Raw genomic sequence first — 12,915 nt, 5'->3', positions numbered from 1 at the left:
AGAAAGGATTACGAACGAGGATACCCAAGGTAAAGTAGTAGGGGTCACAATTGAAGATAAGATGAGAGAAAATCGTTGAGATGGTTTGGACACCTGAATCAAAGACCTACAGATACTTTGGTTAGAAAATGCGACTATGAGACGGAGCCTCATGGCAAAAAGGGTAGAGGAAGATCTAAAAAGACTTTGAAAGAAACTATAAGAAAAGATATGAAGTACTTAGAGCTAACAAAATGCTTGGTGCAAAACTGAGTGCAATGGTGTTCTAAGATTATATAGCATACCTCGCTTAGTGGGATAAGGCTTGGTTGCTGTTGTTGTTGCTGTAGGGTTTCTTAGGTTTAGGTCTCTGTAAATATTGCTTGTAATATAGTTTGTGAGGTCAAGCACAACATAGTTTTTAGTTTGTAGCCGTTTCGGCATTCATATTTATTATTCATAGTTCCATTGTTTGTTTGTCCATTTGGTACTTTGATTTTCAACTTAGTTCAAGGGAGGTTTTGTGAAATCCCGTCCCCGGAATTTCACTATTCATTATGTATCTCGCAATTTAAATTCGTATTTCACATTTACGTTATTTTTATTCCTTAATTTTTAATTCCGTAAATTTTAAGAATTAAATCGAATAGTTATCGGGTTTGAATTTTCGTAATTAATCTTTAAGATTCGTTGACCTTTCGAGGTCATAAGTAATGTTTTCGAATAGATCTCGAAACCACGAGCACATAGGCGGAAGTCGTTTGGGAGTTCGGATTTTAACGATATAGTTACGGACATTTGAAGTTGTTACAAAATTATAGATTTTAAATTTATTTTGAAACTCCCACCTTGTGGGAAAGGGACCAATGAGATAAGGGCGTGTTTACCAACCCATAATTGGAATGATAACAAGGAATCCAATTCCGATTACGACTCATTCTTGTGTTTACTGACATTGGGAGGAATCAAGAGTTTGTGGGACCCACAAGAAAAATAGAATTCAATTTTTGAAATTGAAGGAATTGGACTCCCTCCATGTATTGAGGTAATTGAATTCTCGGATGGTGAGGGAATCAAGAATACATTTGCTCTTCCTATTATGCCTTCCCATCAATCTACCCTTCAACGATCTCGACTGCGCCTCCATGAAATCCGATAGGTAAAGAGACCATGCGGGTCGCATATGAGATCTCGTTCACAAACATGGATCACCATCGTTCAGGAGGCGATGGACCAGACGGCAGACGCTTCGACATCACCGACAGAAAGCATGGATGTAGCCCCGAGATGATGACGTCAACGTCAGTATTTCGCAGACGTGCTTCTCGTTAGCCAGCTCATCCTCGTATGATGTTGCTTTGACGATTGCAATCGTGACCTTAGCGATGTCGATGCTTGTCTGGTCTTGACGGCTCTGATTGTTTTCTGGGTTTGTTCTTGCTGGTGGGAAGATGAACGTGGTTAGGTTTAGGCTTATATAAATATATATATATATATATATTATAATTTAATTTATACACAATAATTGACATTTAACTCTACTTTAACTAAATAAATAAAAATAGCTAATTAAAATGTTTTTAAAAATAAATATAGAATAAAATAAAACAAAAAAAAAATAAGGGCATTTTATTAATCATATTGATTTTTATTCCGATTCAGTTGAACTAGTAAACAACTTATATGAAGTCAGTTGAATTCCTATTCCGATTCCTGAATATTTAAATAAACAGTTTCAATAGGAACCCGATTCTGACTCCTCTTCATTCCAATTCCTCCTCAATTCAATTCCTCCTTAATCCAATTCCTCCTCAATCCAATTTCTCTTATTTTGATACGGTTACGTAAACGAGCCATAAGAGAGTGAGGGACCAATTAGAAATGGGAGAGAAAAGGAGAACGAATCAGGAAAAAAAAAAAAAGGACTGGATACTGCCAAGTGGCAGCGCGAGAGAGAAGAAGATGAGGGTGCAGGAGAGAAAAGGAAGGGAAGAGTGACCAATGGGAGGAGAGAGTATGGAGGGGAAAGGAGAAACCCAAAAATGGGTCATTTTTCACCCGCGAACCACCATTTTGACCCGGCCATATCTTCTTCATCCAACTTCCGTTTTGGGTAATCTTGGTGTCCATGGAAAGCTCATGATGAGGCCTACATCCTGATGTGTTAGATTCCCATTTTTCCTTTCTATTTTTCTGGGTCGAAGCCACAAAGTGCAGAGGGTTTTCCGGCTAGTTTTCTCATTTTACGGTGATTCCGACAATGATTACTGTTGATCATCACTACCAATAGACTCCCCTCAACCCCTGGGGCAAGGTTCAAGCATTGGATAAGCTGTCGGAGTTCGTTTTGGCGATGAATCGAGGAACACCCATTTCTAGGGTCTTCGGCTGGTTTGGATGATATTGAGCCACTTCCAGCCGAATTGAACTTCGCCACAAGTATGAAAATTGCTCCCCTTACTGAGATATACTTGCCTATAAAATTTGGTAATTTTTTGAAATTGTTGAATTTCCGGTGAGTAGGGGCGGCCGACCGTTACCGGCAGCGGCGCTTTGGCCAGTGGGCCAACGATACCTTTCTAAGTTCAATTAGATGTCTTGAATTTGTATTTGATATTCGTATGACATGGTTTGATCGTTTGAAGCTAATTTCATTATGATACATTACTTGATCAAAATATGAATCAACGATCCGACCGTCGGATCATGATGAAATTTTAGTATGTTGTTCTAGAGGCATAATGTAGATTTTAGAAGATTATGGATCCAAAATCCGATCTGCGGATCTTCCAGATCAAATTACGTAGGGATGTGGACCCAACCGTTGATTGGAAGTTGACCTTTGGTCAATAGGTATTGAATCATTTAAATTACTAGAATTAGTATTGCTAGAGACTCAGTGAGGCTTTGCAGACTTGTCTTGGTGAGTGAATTTAATATATTTGATATGGTTATTATCCTGTTTTCTTATATTAGTATCCTTTTTGGATATGACTTGGTTTTATAAATGTGTTTTCTGTTAAAATGTGTTTTTATAATTGGCCATCGATCTATTTTTATTAAATGTGATTTGATTCATGGATTGGAAATATTTGCGAAAAGGTGATTTGAAGTGCATATTGAAATGTTTATGAATTGTGTTATAAATATACATTTGAAATGTTGAGAAATGCGAGGGCTAGTAGGGGATCGTTACCCTAGAGTCATGGCGTTAGGTGACACCGAGTCTACACCATGTAGCAGTGGTACATGGATGGTCTTCCTTGGTTAATCCGCGATGGGAGGCCATATTATTTATGGATCGCGTTTGGTTAATTTGCAATGGGCGATCCTTATGGCCATGTATACTTAGAAGTGATCATGCTTGGTTAATCCGCGATGGGTGATCACTGCCTAACAAATTTGTGGCAGTGACTCTACTTGGTCAATCCGCGATGGGGGTTCACTACCTACATGGTTACTCAAGGATGGCTTTGCTTGGTTAATCCGCTATGAGGGGCCACTTCCTGTTTGGTTACTTATGTAGGCTTCGGCCGAACTGTGTCCCTCTAGCCCTAGTTTTTAATGTAAATATGAACGATGGTTTTTGAGAATCTTGGTAGTTTGAATGGGAAAAGTCGTAGGATGGCTCTGCTTGGTTAATCCGCTATGGGGGCTCGCTTCCTGTTTGGTTACTTATGTAGGCTTCGGCCTAACTGCGTCCCTCTAGCCCTAGTTTTTAATGTACATATGAACGATGGTTTTTGAGAATCTTGGTAGTTTGAATGGGAAAAGTCGTTGGATGTCTGGGTGACTCCTTCGGAGATGTTAGAGACATGACTATGTTTTCATATTTACGAACTTATATTTGAGGTTTATTAATTGTGATCGATGGTCTTTCTTTTTATTGATTATCACATACTTGTATTATTGTCACTCACCCAAGCTCCGTAGCTTATTCGAGTTCCGTTTGGCCGGTGCACCATTCTCATGATGTAGGCATTGATTTTACATATGACATGTATGGGTAGGTTATAAGAAACCACTTGATATTTTGGTTCCGTTGAGTGGTCCGGAACCCGATGTTGTTGGATTCCGTTGAGTGGTCCAGAACCCTTGCTCTCACTCATTCCCATAAGGTTAGTCTAGAACCCTAGATTCGAGTGAATGAGAATTACCCACAATAGACCTTGTGAAAATAAAATAGATTTACCATATTATTGGTCATAATCCAAGTAAGAAATTATATAGAGTTCCTTGGTTAAATTCGTGAAATGATATGTTATCGCATTGTTTGATTAACGTAATTAAATGTTAAGATCATGTATCTTTGATTCATGAATTGATTGATTGACGGGATTGTGAAATGACCTTGGTTATGGTTTTTATTATTATGATTATTTTAGTTGATCAATGTGGCTTGAGAATAATATGTGCTTCAGAATAATATGTGCTTCGTTGGTTATTTGATATGTTAAATGCTGTGGATGGAAGTATTGTGCTGAAAACATGGAATTTATATGATGGATGGAATGACAATCTTGAATGGCATGTTGCTTTGCTTTGTAGCTTGAACTTGGTAATGTCATGCATGTCAAGTTCTAATAATTGATTACAGAATGCTATGTATTCCTGTTAAAACGCACCCGAATAAATGTCTAAATTAGTGAACGACGAACTACGAATGACTTGATCCCTAATGAGGGTACGTAGGCAGTCTAACGAGGAGATTAGATGCAGACATAAAGTATACGAAAAATTACTATGCAATTTGATTCTCGAGTTGTGATTTGCCACATCCCGGAGGCAAGATATGTTAAGATACGGGTATTTGGTGATGCCACATGTCGGTCCTGGACGTTTGTCAAGATCGGGGCGTGACAAGTTTGATCCTTCGAGATTTAATCTGCACAAGGTAGGTATCAATTTGTTTGTTTGTTGCTACGTATCGATTCGTCATTGTTTGTTTTTTCTATCTCCCTGTCTAGTAGTAGGTAGGGTTTTGACATTGAAGAACAAAAATATAGAAACAAAAGCTTCAACATTAGCCAGTCAATCAGTCAGAATCACCGAACCAGTCAGTCAATTAGAATCAACCAGCCAGCCTACATGTCTGCTTAATGGAGCCTGCATTTGTATTTGATTGTTGGCAAACTCACGTCGTATACCATCATGAGTTTGACTAAAGAGAAGGGGGGCAATTTAATTTAGTAGTTTATTTATAAAATTAATTAGAGATTTGATTTTGTATTATGGTATTTTTTATATTTTGCACATTAAGGTTTCTTAGATTTATGTCTCTATAAATGTTGCAGTTTAAGAAGTAAGTCACACACAATGTAGTCTTTAGTTTGTAGTCATCTTGGTATTCTTGCTTACTTATTTTGCTGTGTAGTTTTTTTTTTTTTTCGTCCGTTCAGTACTTTGCAACTCAAATATTTTCCTTTTTATGTAAAGAAATTAGAAATTTTTCCAGAAAACAAATAAAGAGATAAATTTGGAATTTATCCTTGTTGTCCTTTTAATTACTTTGGGTGGTTAAAGATGAGTATATACCATAAAAAAGTATAAACTTGGGTCCAGTTATAAAGAAATTTGTTTCTTTGCATGAAAAGAGATTATATATTGGGGCATTTTGATATAGATGCCTCAAATTTGAATTTTTTAAATCAAACATTTATAACTTGTAAACTTGATCAAACATTCTTCTACTAATTTTTAATTAAAAATTATGATTTTTATTGTATTTAATTAACCAACTAGTTCAGAAAATAATATCACAAATATTCTAAAATCACCACAAACATCTTATCTTATCTTATCATAATTCGTTCAAAATGAATTTTTCTTATTCAAATAATTTGTTGTTTTAAATTCTAAAAACACATAAACATCCTATTAACATACAATTATGAAATATAACATGCATATATATTAAATATAACGTACCAAACAGATATATTAAATATAACGTACCAATCATTTGGTACATTATTGGTATGTCATATAAATTTAATGGATGCGTATTAGTATTTTTGTACGTTATAAAATATTGTTTTTGGTACGTTATGCAATTCTTTATTTAGTACATACCAAGTTATTAGTACGTTGTATTATCCTTATTTTGGTACGTACAAAACTTATGGTACGTTATGTATAAGTTGTGTAACCCAAAAAACTACATCTCAATTTTAATTATAAACGACTCTTGTTTTTTGATAATCTATATAAAATGTTGAGTTGGAAATTGGAAAAACTATATTTCATCCAATTAATCTTGAACCTCAGTAGATATAATTGAATCCTTAAATTGAGGAAGGGATGAGATTCCATAAAAATAGCAATAAATTAATGAATATTATTGAGTGCATTTTTTTTTACATAGAAATGGATTTAAAAGAATTTATAAGAGACTTAAATTAAGAATATACCTGGAATAAAAAGTTTAATTAAAAGTAAAAACAATTTAATCAAAAGTTAAAAAGTAACTGATATTTAATTTAAAAAACTTTTTTAAGGCATCTAATTCTAATTTATCCTCATATTTCAACAGAGGCAGCGGCAGGACCCCAAAGGTCACTTTCCCTAAAAAACTAGTCATTTTTCCTTCATTTTTTCATTTTTTTCAGTAAGCAGCAGAATCTGTTTCCTTCACAGATGCATGAGCGTGATGGATACATGTGAAGTAGCCCTTAGTTGAAAACGACATCTTCATTGATTTTACACCAAGAGGGGAGGGACAAGGATCCTCTCCGGATCCTCTTTATGGGAATCCGAATGATCAATCAATCGTCTTTGTTCATCGTATATAGTGCGATTAATTTTCGTCATGTACTGTTTATATATAATTTTTAATAAAAATTTTAAAATAATTTTTAACCGCATGATATATGATAAACAAACACGATTGATTGATCATTTGAATCCCCACAAATAGGATTATAGGATCCTATTCCAGAGGAGAGGACCTTATGTTTCAATAAGTAATTAGGGCAAAGTATATTTTACCCCCTTTAAAGTTTTCAGTGTCTTCCTTGTCTTTAAAACGTTGTAATAGCATACTTGAAGTGGTGTCTTTAGTTGCAATAACCCGAAAATATTTACATGAAAAATTTCTAGGATGAGCCAGGCCAAAACGAGCTTTCTATATTTGAATATCATTTAGTCTCACCTAAGTACATCCCCTTAAGGATCCCATTCTTTGTTTCATGTGGGCAAAAAAATAGAGTCCGGATCCTCTTTGTGAAGATCACAGGAATTAATGAATCGTGTCCGTTCATCGTACATCGTATAGTCAGAAATCATTTTAAATATTTTTATTAAAAAAAAAACATAACGGTATATGACAAAAACCGACCGCACAACATATGATGAACGAATACGATTCACGAATCCCCAAAATTCTCACCAAAAGAATCCAAAGAGGATCCTGTTGGCAAAAAAAAAAATAGTAACAAAGGATAAAAAATTACAAAAAATTATTGTATTTGAAAATCAAGTTGACTAAGAATCAAACACAACTTGTGCTAGGAATAAATTATAAAGAATAATTGGAGATAAAAGAGTGCGCATATTTGTCGATTTGTTATTTTAATTTATCCAGAGCTGTCAATTTTTTTACTGAACATTAATTTTAATCAATTACTTTCTCAATTTTTACAATTGGTTAATTTTTCCCTTCAATTTTAATTTTAACCAAAGACATCTCTGAAATTTTATAAATAGCCAATTTCCTCAATGACGCTAGATTTTATCATTTTAAAAGTTTTCATCTAAATTTTCATCCATTTTGAGCTTTATGGAGGCAAAAAGAGTGAAATTTTTTAAATCTAATGGGGGAATTGGATATTTATAAATTTTAGGGGTAATCGATTAAAACTAAAGTTCAAGAAGAAATTGACTGATTATAAAAATTCAACAAAGTAATCGGTTAAAATTTAAGTTCAAGGAGAAATTGGCAACTTAATACAAGTTCAGGAGCAAACTGATAAATAACTGTAAAAGAGTTGTAGAGAATAAATTAGTGGCTTGATACAATTCAGAACATTTACATAAACTGTCTACAGTCAAGAACAAGCTGCATGATTGATCTTCCCAGAAACTATCTAGTCTGAATTGCAACTTATTCTTCCCAGATAAAATCTCCTCCTCTGTATATAATCTATAGAACGCAAAATCGCTTACATGAATTTTTACAAGTACACAATTTGCGGGGTGGGGGGGAACCTGAAGCTATATATAACATAAACCTGGCATGCAATTGCAAGCTGTTCAAACCGCCTCCTTCAGGCGCTTTTACTAAATCGAACCAAAAAGTCATCCTGAAATGAGCTGCAGAAACTACGGAGCTGTGCTCTCATCATCGGACGAACCGTACCGCCTCAACTCATGAATTCCAGGAAGTACTTGTGGTGGCATTGGATTGACTGGAACTACTTGTGGCAGCATTGGATTTACCGGAACTATTTGTGGTAGCATTGGATTTACTGGAACTGGAAATTTGTGGGCGGTACTAACTTGGGTTCGCTCATTTATCATACCAACTTCCTTGCATACCCGATCAAGAACTGTAAGAAAGTCTCTGACCACCGTGAAGATTCTAAACGGGTGAGCTTCTTCCCTAGCAGAGTTTCCATGGAAGTACTCTGTAATCTCCTTCACCAGGGACAGTGCAACACTTTCTTGAGCTTGAAGTCTTATAATCTCCTCTTCAGCCAATTTCATGAACATGTTCATCAACTCTGAAAATTTCCGCCTGCTATCATCTGATACCGTTGTCTCATTCAGTTGCACCACCTCTGCAATGTTGCTAATTCCTTTAGAAAGCTTGGAAACATCACTGCTAAGCACATCAAAATCCATGGCAGCAGCTTTCTTCACGTTACTGAGGTCTGAACTGAGAGCTGAAACAACTTGCAGGCCAAGCCTCCTGCACTTGACATCATCACTCAAAGTTGGGTTTGAAATTTGATTGCCACCAGTGAGACGAGCACCTTCAGTTCTTATGATTTCTTGTACGACAAAATGCAGGAGTGTTGTTTTCCCATCTGCCCCCTTAACGTCAACCAGCTTGAGGAGTGTGTCCAGTTTGAATGCATGGGCATCACCACGGTTTGTCCCAACATTCATCCGGTTTCCAGTCTTTAGAACAGCTTCCAGAAGCTTCAAGAACATCCTGCTGTTTCTCAATTCTTCACAGGCAGCCTAAATAAAGGAAGTTCCAATGAGATAACGCTTGATGGAAAACTATCATTTCCCTATGGATAGAAATATCCATGTTAATTCAAACACATTTGATTTACTAATTAATGTTTTATGTGCCTTGGTATATTCCATCTTGATGGAAACGTTAGCTTAATGTTACCGTCTTAGCATAAGCAAACAAAAACGAATCTATCTTAGCATAAGCAAACAAAAATGAATCTAACATCACATGTTAAAAGGAGAAAGGAATGGTGTGATTTACCTCTAGAGTTTCAAACGATTTTTTAAGGTACTCGATCTCAGACTCAAAATTAGTCACGTAAAGCATTGCATCAATCCTTCTAAATGCAAATGGAACGTCAAGCAGCTCTTTCAAAAATCTCTCAGCAGGACCAAGCTTCACTGGTGAGTCGTCTTTGTATTCCTTCAGCTTACGTTCTTCTTCTTTGGTTGGAGCCATCTTCATTAGACTTTCAAGTAATTCAGTTCCAAGAGCATCCGAGTTTCCTGCATTCATAACCAATACCAACAAACACCATGAATTCACTATCACACAAAAATTATCACAAACCATTCCAGCTGCAGTCTATTTATTAGCTTGTAATAACTTTATATTTGGAATCTTGTTATGAACTTACGAAAAGTGGTTTCATGAGGATTCAAATATTTCCCGTACCAACCAAATTTAAATTCTCAATTTAACTAAACGGCATGCTCACGTTATAACCAAAAGCATACAAGATATTACCACCAACGTTAAATAATTTTTGCGGTAAAGGAAGACAACGTCGAAGATATAGCCAATATTTAACGAATTTTACCTTCTAATAAAGCTTCGCAAACTTCCTCTATGGTCACATTGAGCGCCCTTAGCGAGATTGCAATATTTTGGGACTTTTTAGGATCAAGCACTCTGTTCTCTTGGTTCAGTGAGGGAAGAACCGCTCGTGGGGTCGTTTCTTTTGGATTCGGGTTCGGTGTTTTTACAACAAACAATGTCTCTATCATTTCTTCATTCAATCTGCAACCAACCAATAATTCCACTAATTTAGTAGAGCAACACAGTATACCAACCTACTACATAATTTATAAGTCTACCATAACAAGTAAAGCAAGTAAATGCAAATGAGTAATATCTTACTTGAAAGAGCTTGATCTAAGCTGATCCCACACCATTTCGCGGTCGGAGCTTGCTCTAACTTTATCCCAATGCAATGGCTTCAACTTGGGTTTCGGAGTCTCCTCAATCGGCTCCAACGGCGTAGAACTTGGTGGCAACTCCACAGGCGAAACAGAGACCTTTCCCGGGTTTTGAATCACAAAAGGTCTTGAAGGAGGTATGAGAGCTGGAGGCCTAGAGATCACTTGGCCAACTGGTGTTCTAGGACTTGGAGTCTCCCAGAGTCTCAGTGAAGGAGGCATTGGCGGTGGCGGTGGAGGAACCGAAAGAGGCTGCTTTAAACCAACACTAAACGCTCTCTCCGGTGAATTCGACAACGAAGACGATGAAGATGATGAAAGAGACTGCATTTTGGGATCCAAATGAATAAATGCTCGATCCGAAGCATTTGAAATTCTTGGTGAGGTAGCTGAGTTCTCCAAACCTCTCAGTTGTGACATAGAAGGTGAAAACGACTTGGCTTTTGAATCAGAACCGTCTGATTCTCTCTCCGGTGACGATGAACAATGTGATAATGGGGAAGGGGACTGATCATTCCGATCCGGAAAGGCCGTAACTTTCGTTAACCCATCTGCGTTGTTTCCGAAATTTAATTCCGGTGAAGAAATAGGAGAACTCTGACCCGAAACCACCGAAACTTTCGATAATGCATCTGGATTGATTCCGAAATGTCTCTCCGGTGACGAAATCAGCGAACTTTGATCCGTAACTACCGAAACTTTCGATGATGCATGTGGGTTGTTTCCGAAATCTCTCTCCGGTGAAGAAATCGGCGAACTTTGATCCGAAACGACTGAAACTTTTAGCGGTGCATCTGGGGTCTTCTCCAATCCTCTCTCCGGCGACGAAGATAACGAGGACATCGACGGAGACCCTCCGTTTCGGTCCGATGCAGATGGGTATTCGTCAGCAGCTCTCTCCGGCGAAGACAGTGGAGTCAACGACGGAGACCGTACATTGACGTCTCCAAACGGCGTCGTATAACGCGTGGCTGAGGGCTCCGGCAGTTTGGGCTCTTCTGGTCTTCTGTTGGGACTCAAAGTCACCGGAGGCGAGAGACTGATAGAGTGTGATCGAGGCGGTGAACCCAATTCGGAAGACGAGCAAGAACACGACGTGGTTTCGCTGCTTCTTCGGTCAAATACGCCACCCGCTACCGCCGTCAACATTCTCCTGGACCCGGATCCGTTTCCGTTGGAGCTCTCGCGATCGCCCGAAGACCCTCTGGGGGAGTAGAACTCTTCTTCCTCTTCCTCTTCCTCATCGTCTCGGTCCTGAGTCGAACCCAGTTTGGCATTCTCGCTACGGCCCAGCCTCGAGATCTGCCGAGAAAGCGGCGGAAGCGGCTGGAGGTCCGGTGAGTCGACTTTCCGAGTTTCTAATTCGGCGCTTCGACCAACACTCCCGCCCGAGTCGACTCTCTCCTCAAGTGAGCGTGAATTGACCAATGTGCCCAGGTAAAGGAACTCGGAGCTGGTGGAGGAGCCGGTCCGGAGCTTGTGGGTCCCACTGTAGGACTGGCCGAGATTGGGCGCCTGTAACAGCCTGTTGCTGTGTTCGGATCTAAGATACGACTTCTCATCCTCATCCTCATCGGGGAAGTTGCGGCTGTTGTGCCGTCTGCGACGGTAAAGGAAGAATGCGGCAACGGCCACCACAACGACGGCGGAGAGCACGGCGGCGATAGTGAGGCCGAGGAGCTTGTGGGAGCTGGAGTTTTTGGTGGGCTGGGGGACGATGAGGGAGGAGATGTTGGCGGGGAATGAGGCGAAGGCGGTGGCTGGGGCGGGAGGGGGAGGCGGAGGGGAAGGGTTGGATGGGAAAAATGGGGAATTGGGAGGGGGAGAATTGGAACTGGAAAATGGATACTTTGGGGGAGTTGGGTTCGGAGGAGGGGAAGGCGGGGATGGAGATGGTGGGTGAGTGGGCGGCGGCGAAGAAGATTCCTGAGGCAGAAATGGCTGGTGTAGGACTCTATAGTTTGGCCTTGGAGATGCAGTGAGTGGAGAGGATAAGAAGAGCAGGAGGAAGATGAAGTAGGTGGGCATTGTGGTGAGCTTGGAGATTGGGTTGCTGCAGAGTCCCCGGTGTTTTTGTGAGTGAAATTTGTCAGTCTAGACTCTAGAGAGAGAAAGGGAGGAGAGAGAAAGGGAAAGTGTGAAAAAGTTGTATTTTGAGGGTGAAAAGGGGTTATAGAAATGGGAAATGGTCTGTTGGTGGTGGTGGTAAGTGAGGGCAGCTGCATCCAGCTAAGATTCTTACTGGGAGTTGGACTGCTGTTTTAGTGAGATGTTTGCTCGCCAGTCGGTAGTTGCTACTACTTCCACTAGTGGAACGATGGGACTGTTTTGTGTTTTTGTCCACTCTTTGGTTTTGTTTTGTTGTGGTTAAAATTTAATTATTTTGTGGTCTACGTTGGGATTATACTCTGTACACAGTTAATGCTACAGTTGAAGGGGAAGTTGGGAGGATGTGAGAACTCTCAAAACTTTGTTAATTATGAAAGGCTGGTGTCCAAGTCTAATCATGAACAAGACATTCTTCACGGAAGAATTGGATGTTACTCTTTGAAA

At 38.9% G+C, this 12,915-nt stretch overlaps 1 protein-coding gene across 1 annotated transcript; it reads right to left on the bottom strand.

Annotated features, from left to right (window-relative positions):
* Positions 1-7,964: 7,964 nt before the first annotated feature.
* On the bottom strand, positions 7,965-12,598 carry LOC137729482 (formin-like protein 1). Its single transcript, XM_068468444.1, has 4 exons — positions 10,304-12,598; positions 9,984-10,183; positions 9,425-9,669; positions 7,965-9,162 (listed from the first exon to the last, which is right to left on the bottom strand). Exons 1-4 carry the CDS (start codon positions 12,388-12,390, stop codon positions 8,299-8,301), a joined length of 3,396 nt encoding a protein of 1,131 aa, XP_068324545.1. The 5' UTR covers positions 12,391-12,598; the 3' UTR covers positions 7,965-8,298.
* Between the last annotated feature and the right edge of the window lie 317 nt (positions 12,599-12,915).

Source organism: Pyrus communis, chromosome 3, assembly GCF_963583255.1.
Source record: "Pyrus communis chromosome 3, drPyrComm1.1, whole genome shotgun sequence".
Classification (NCBI taxonomy): domain Eukaryota; kingdom Viridiplantae; phylum Streptophyta; class Magnoliopsida; order Rosales; family Rosaceae; genus Pyrus; species Pyrus communis.
Note: the sequence above shows the minus strand (reverse complement) of the source record. Positions and strands in the feature narration are given on the sequence as shown.

Bases quoted from the DNA above. Each gene is read 5' to 3' on its own strand.
- LOC137729482 (XM_068468444.1), bottom strand. From the start codon at position 12,390: ATGCCCACCTACTTCATCTTCCTCCTGCTCTTCTTATCCTCTCCACTC. The intron at 9,670-9,983 runs GTAAAATTCGTT...TTATGAATGCAG, and splicing joins TTGCGAAGCTTTATTAGAAG to GAAACTCGGATGCTCTTGGA. The intron at 9,163-9,424 runs GTAAATCACACC...TCCTTTATTTAG, and splicing joins AATCGTTTGAAACTCTAGAG to GCTGCCTGTGAAGAATTGAG.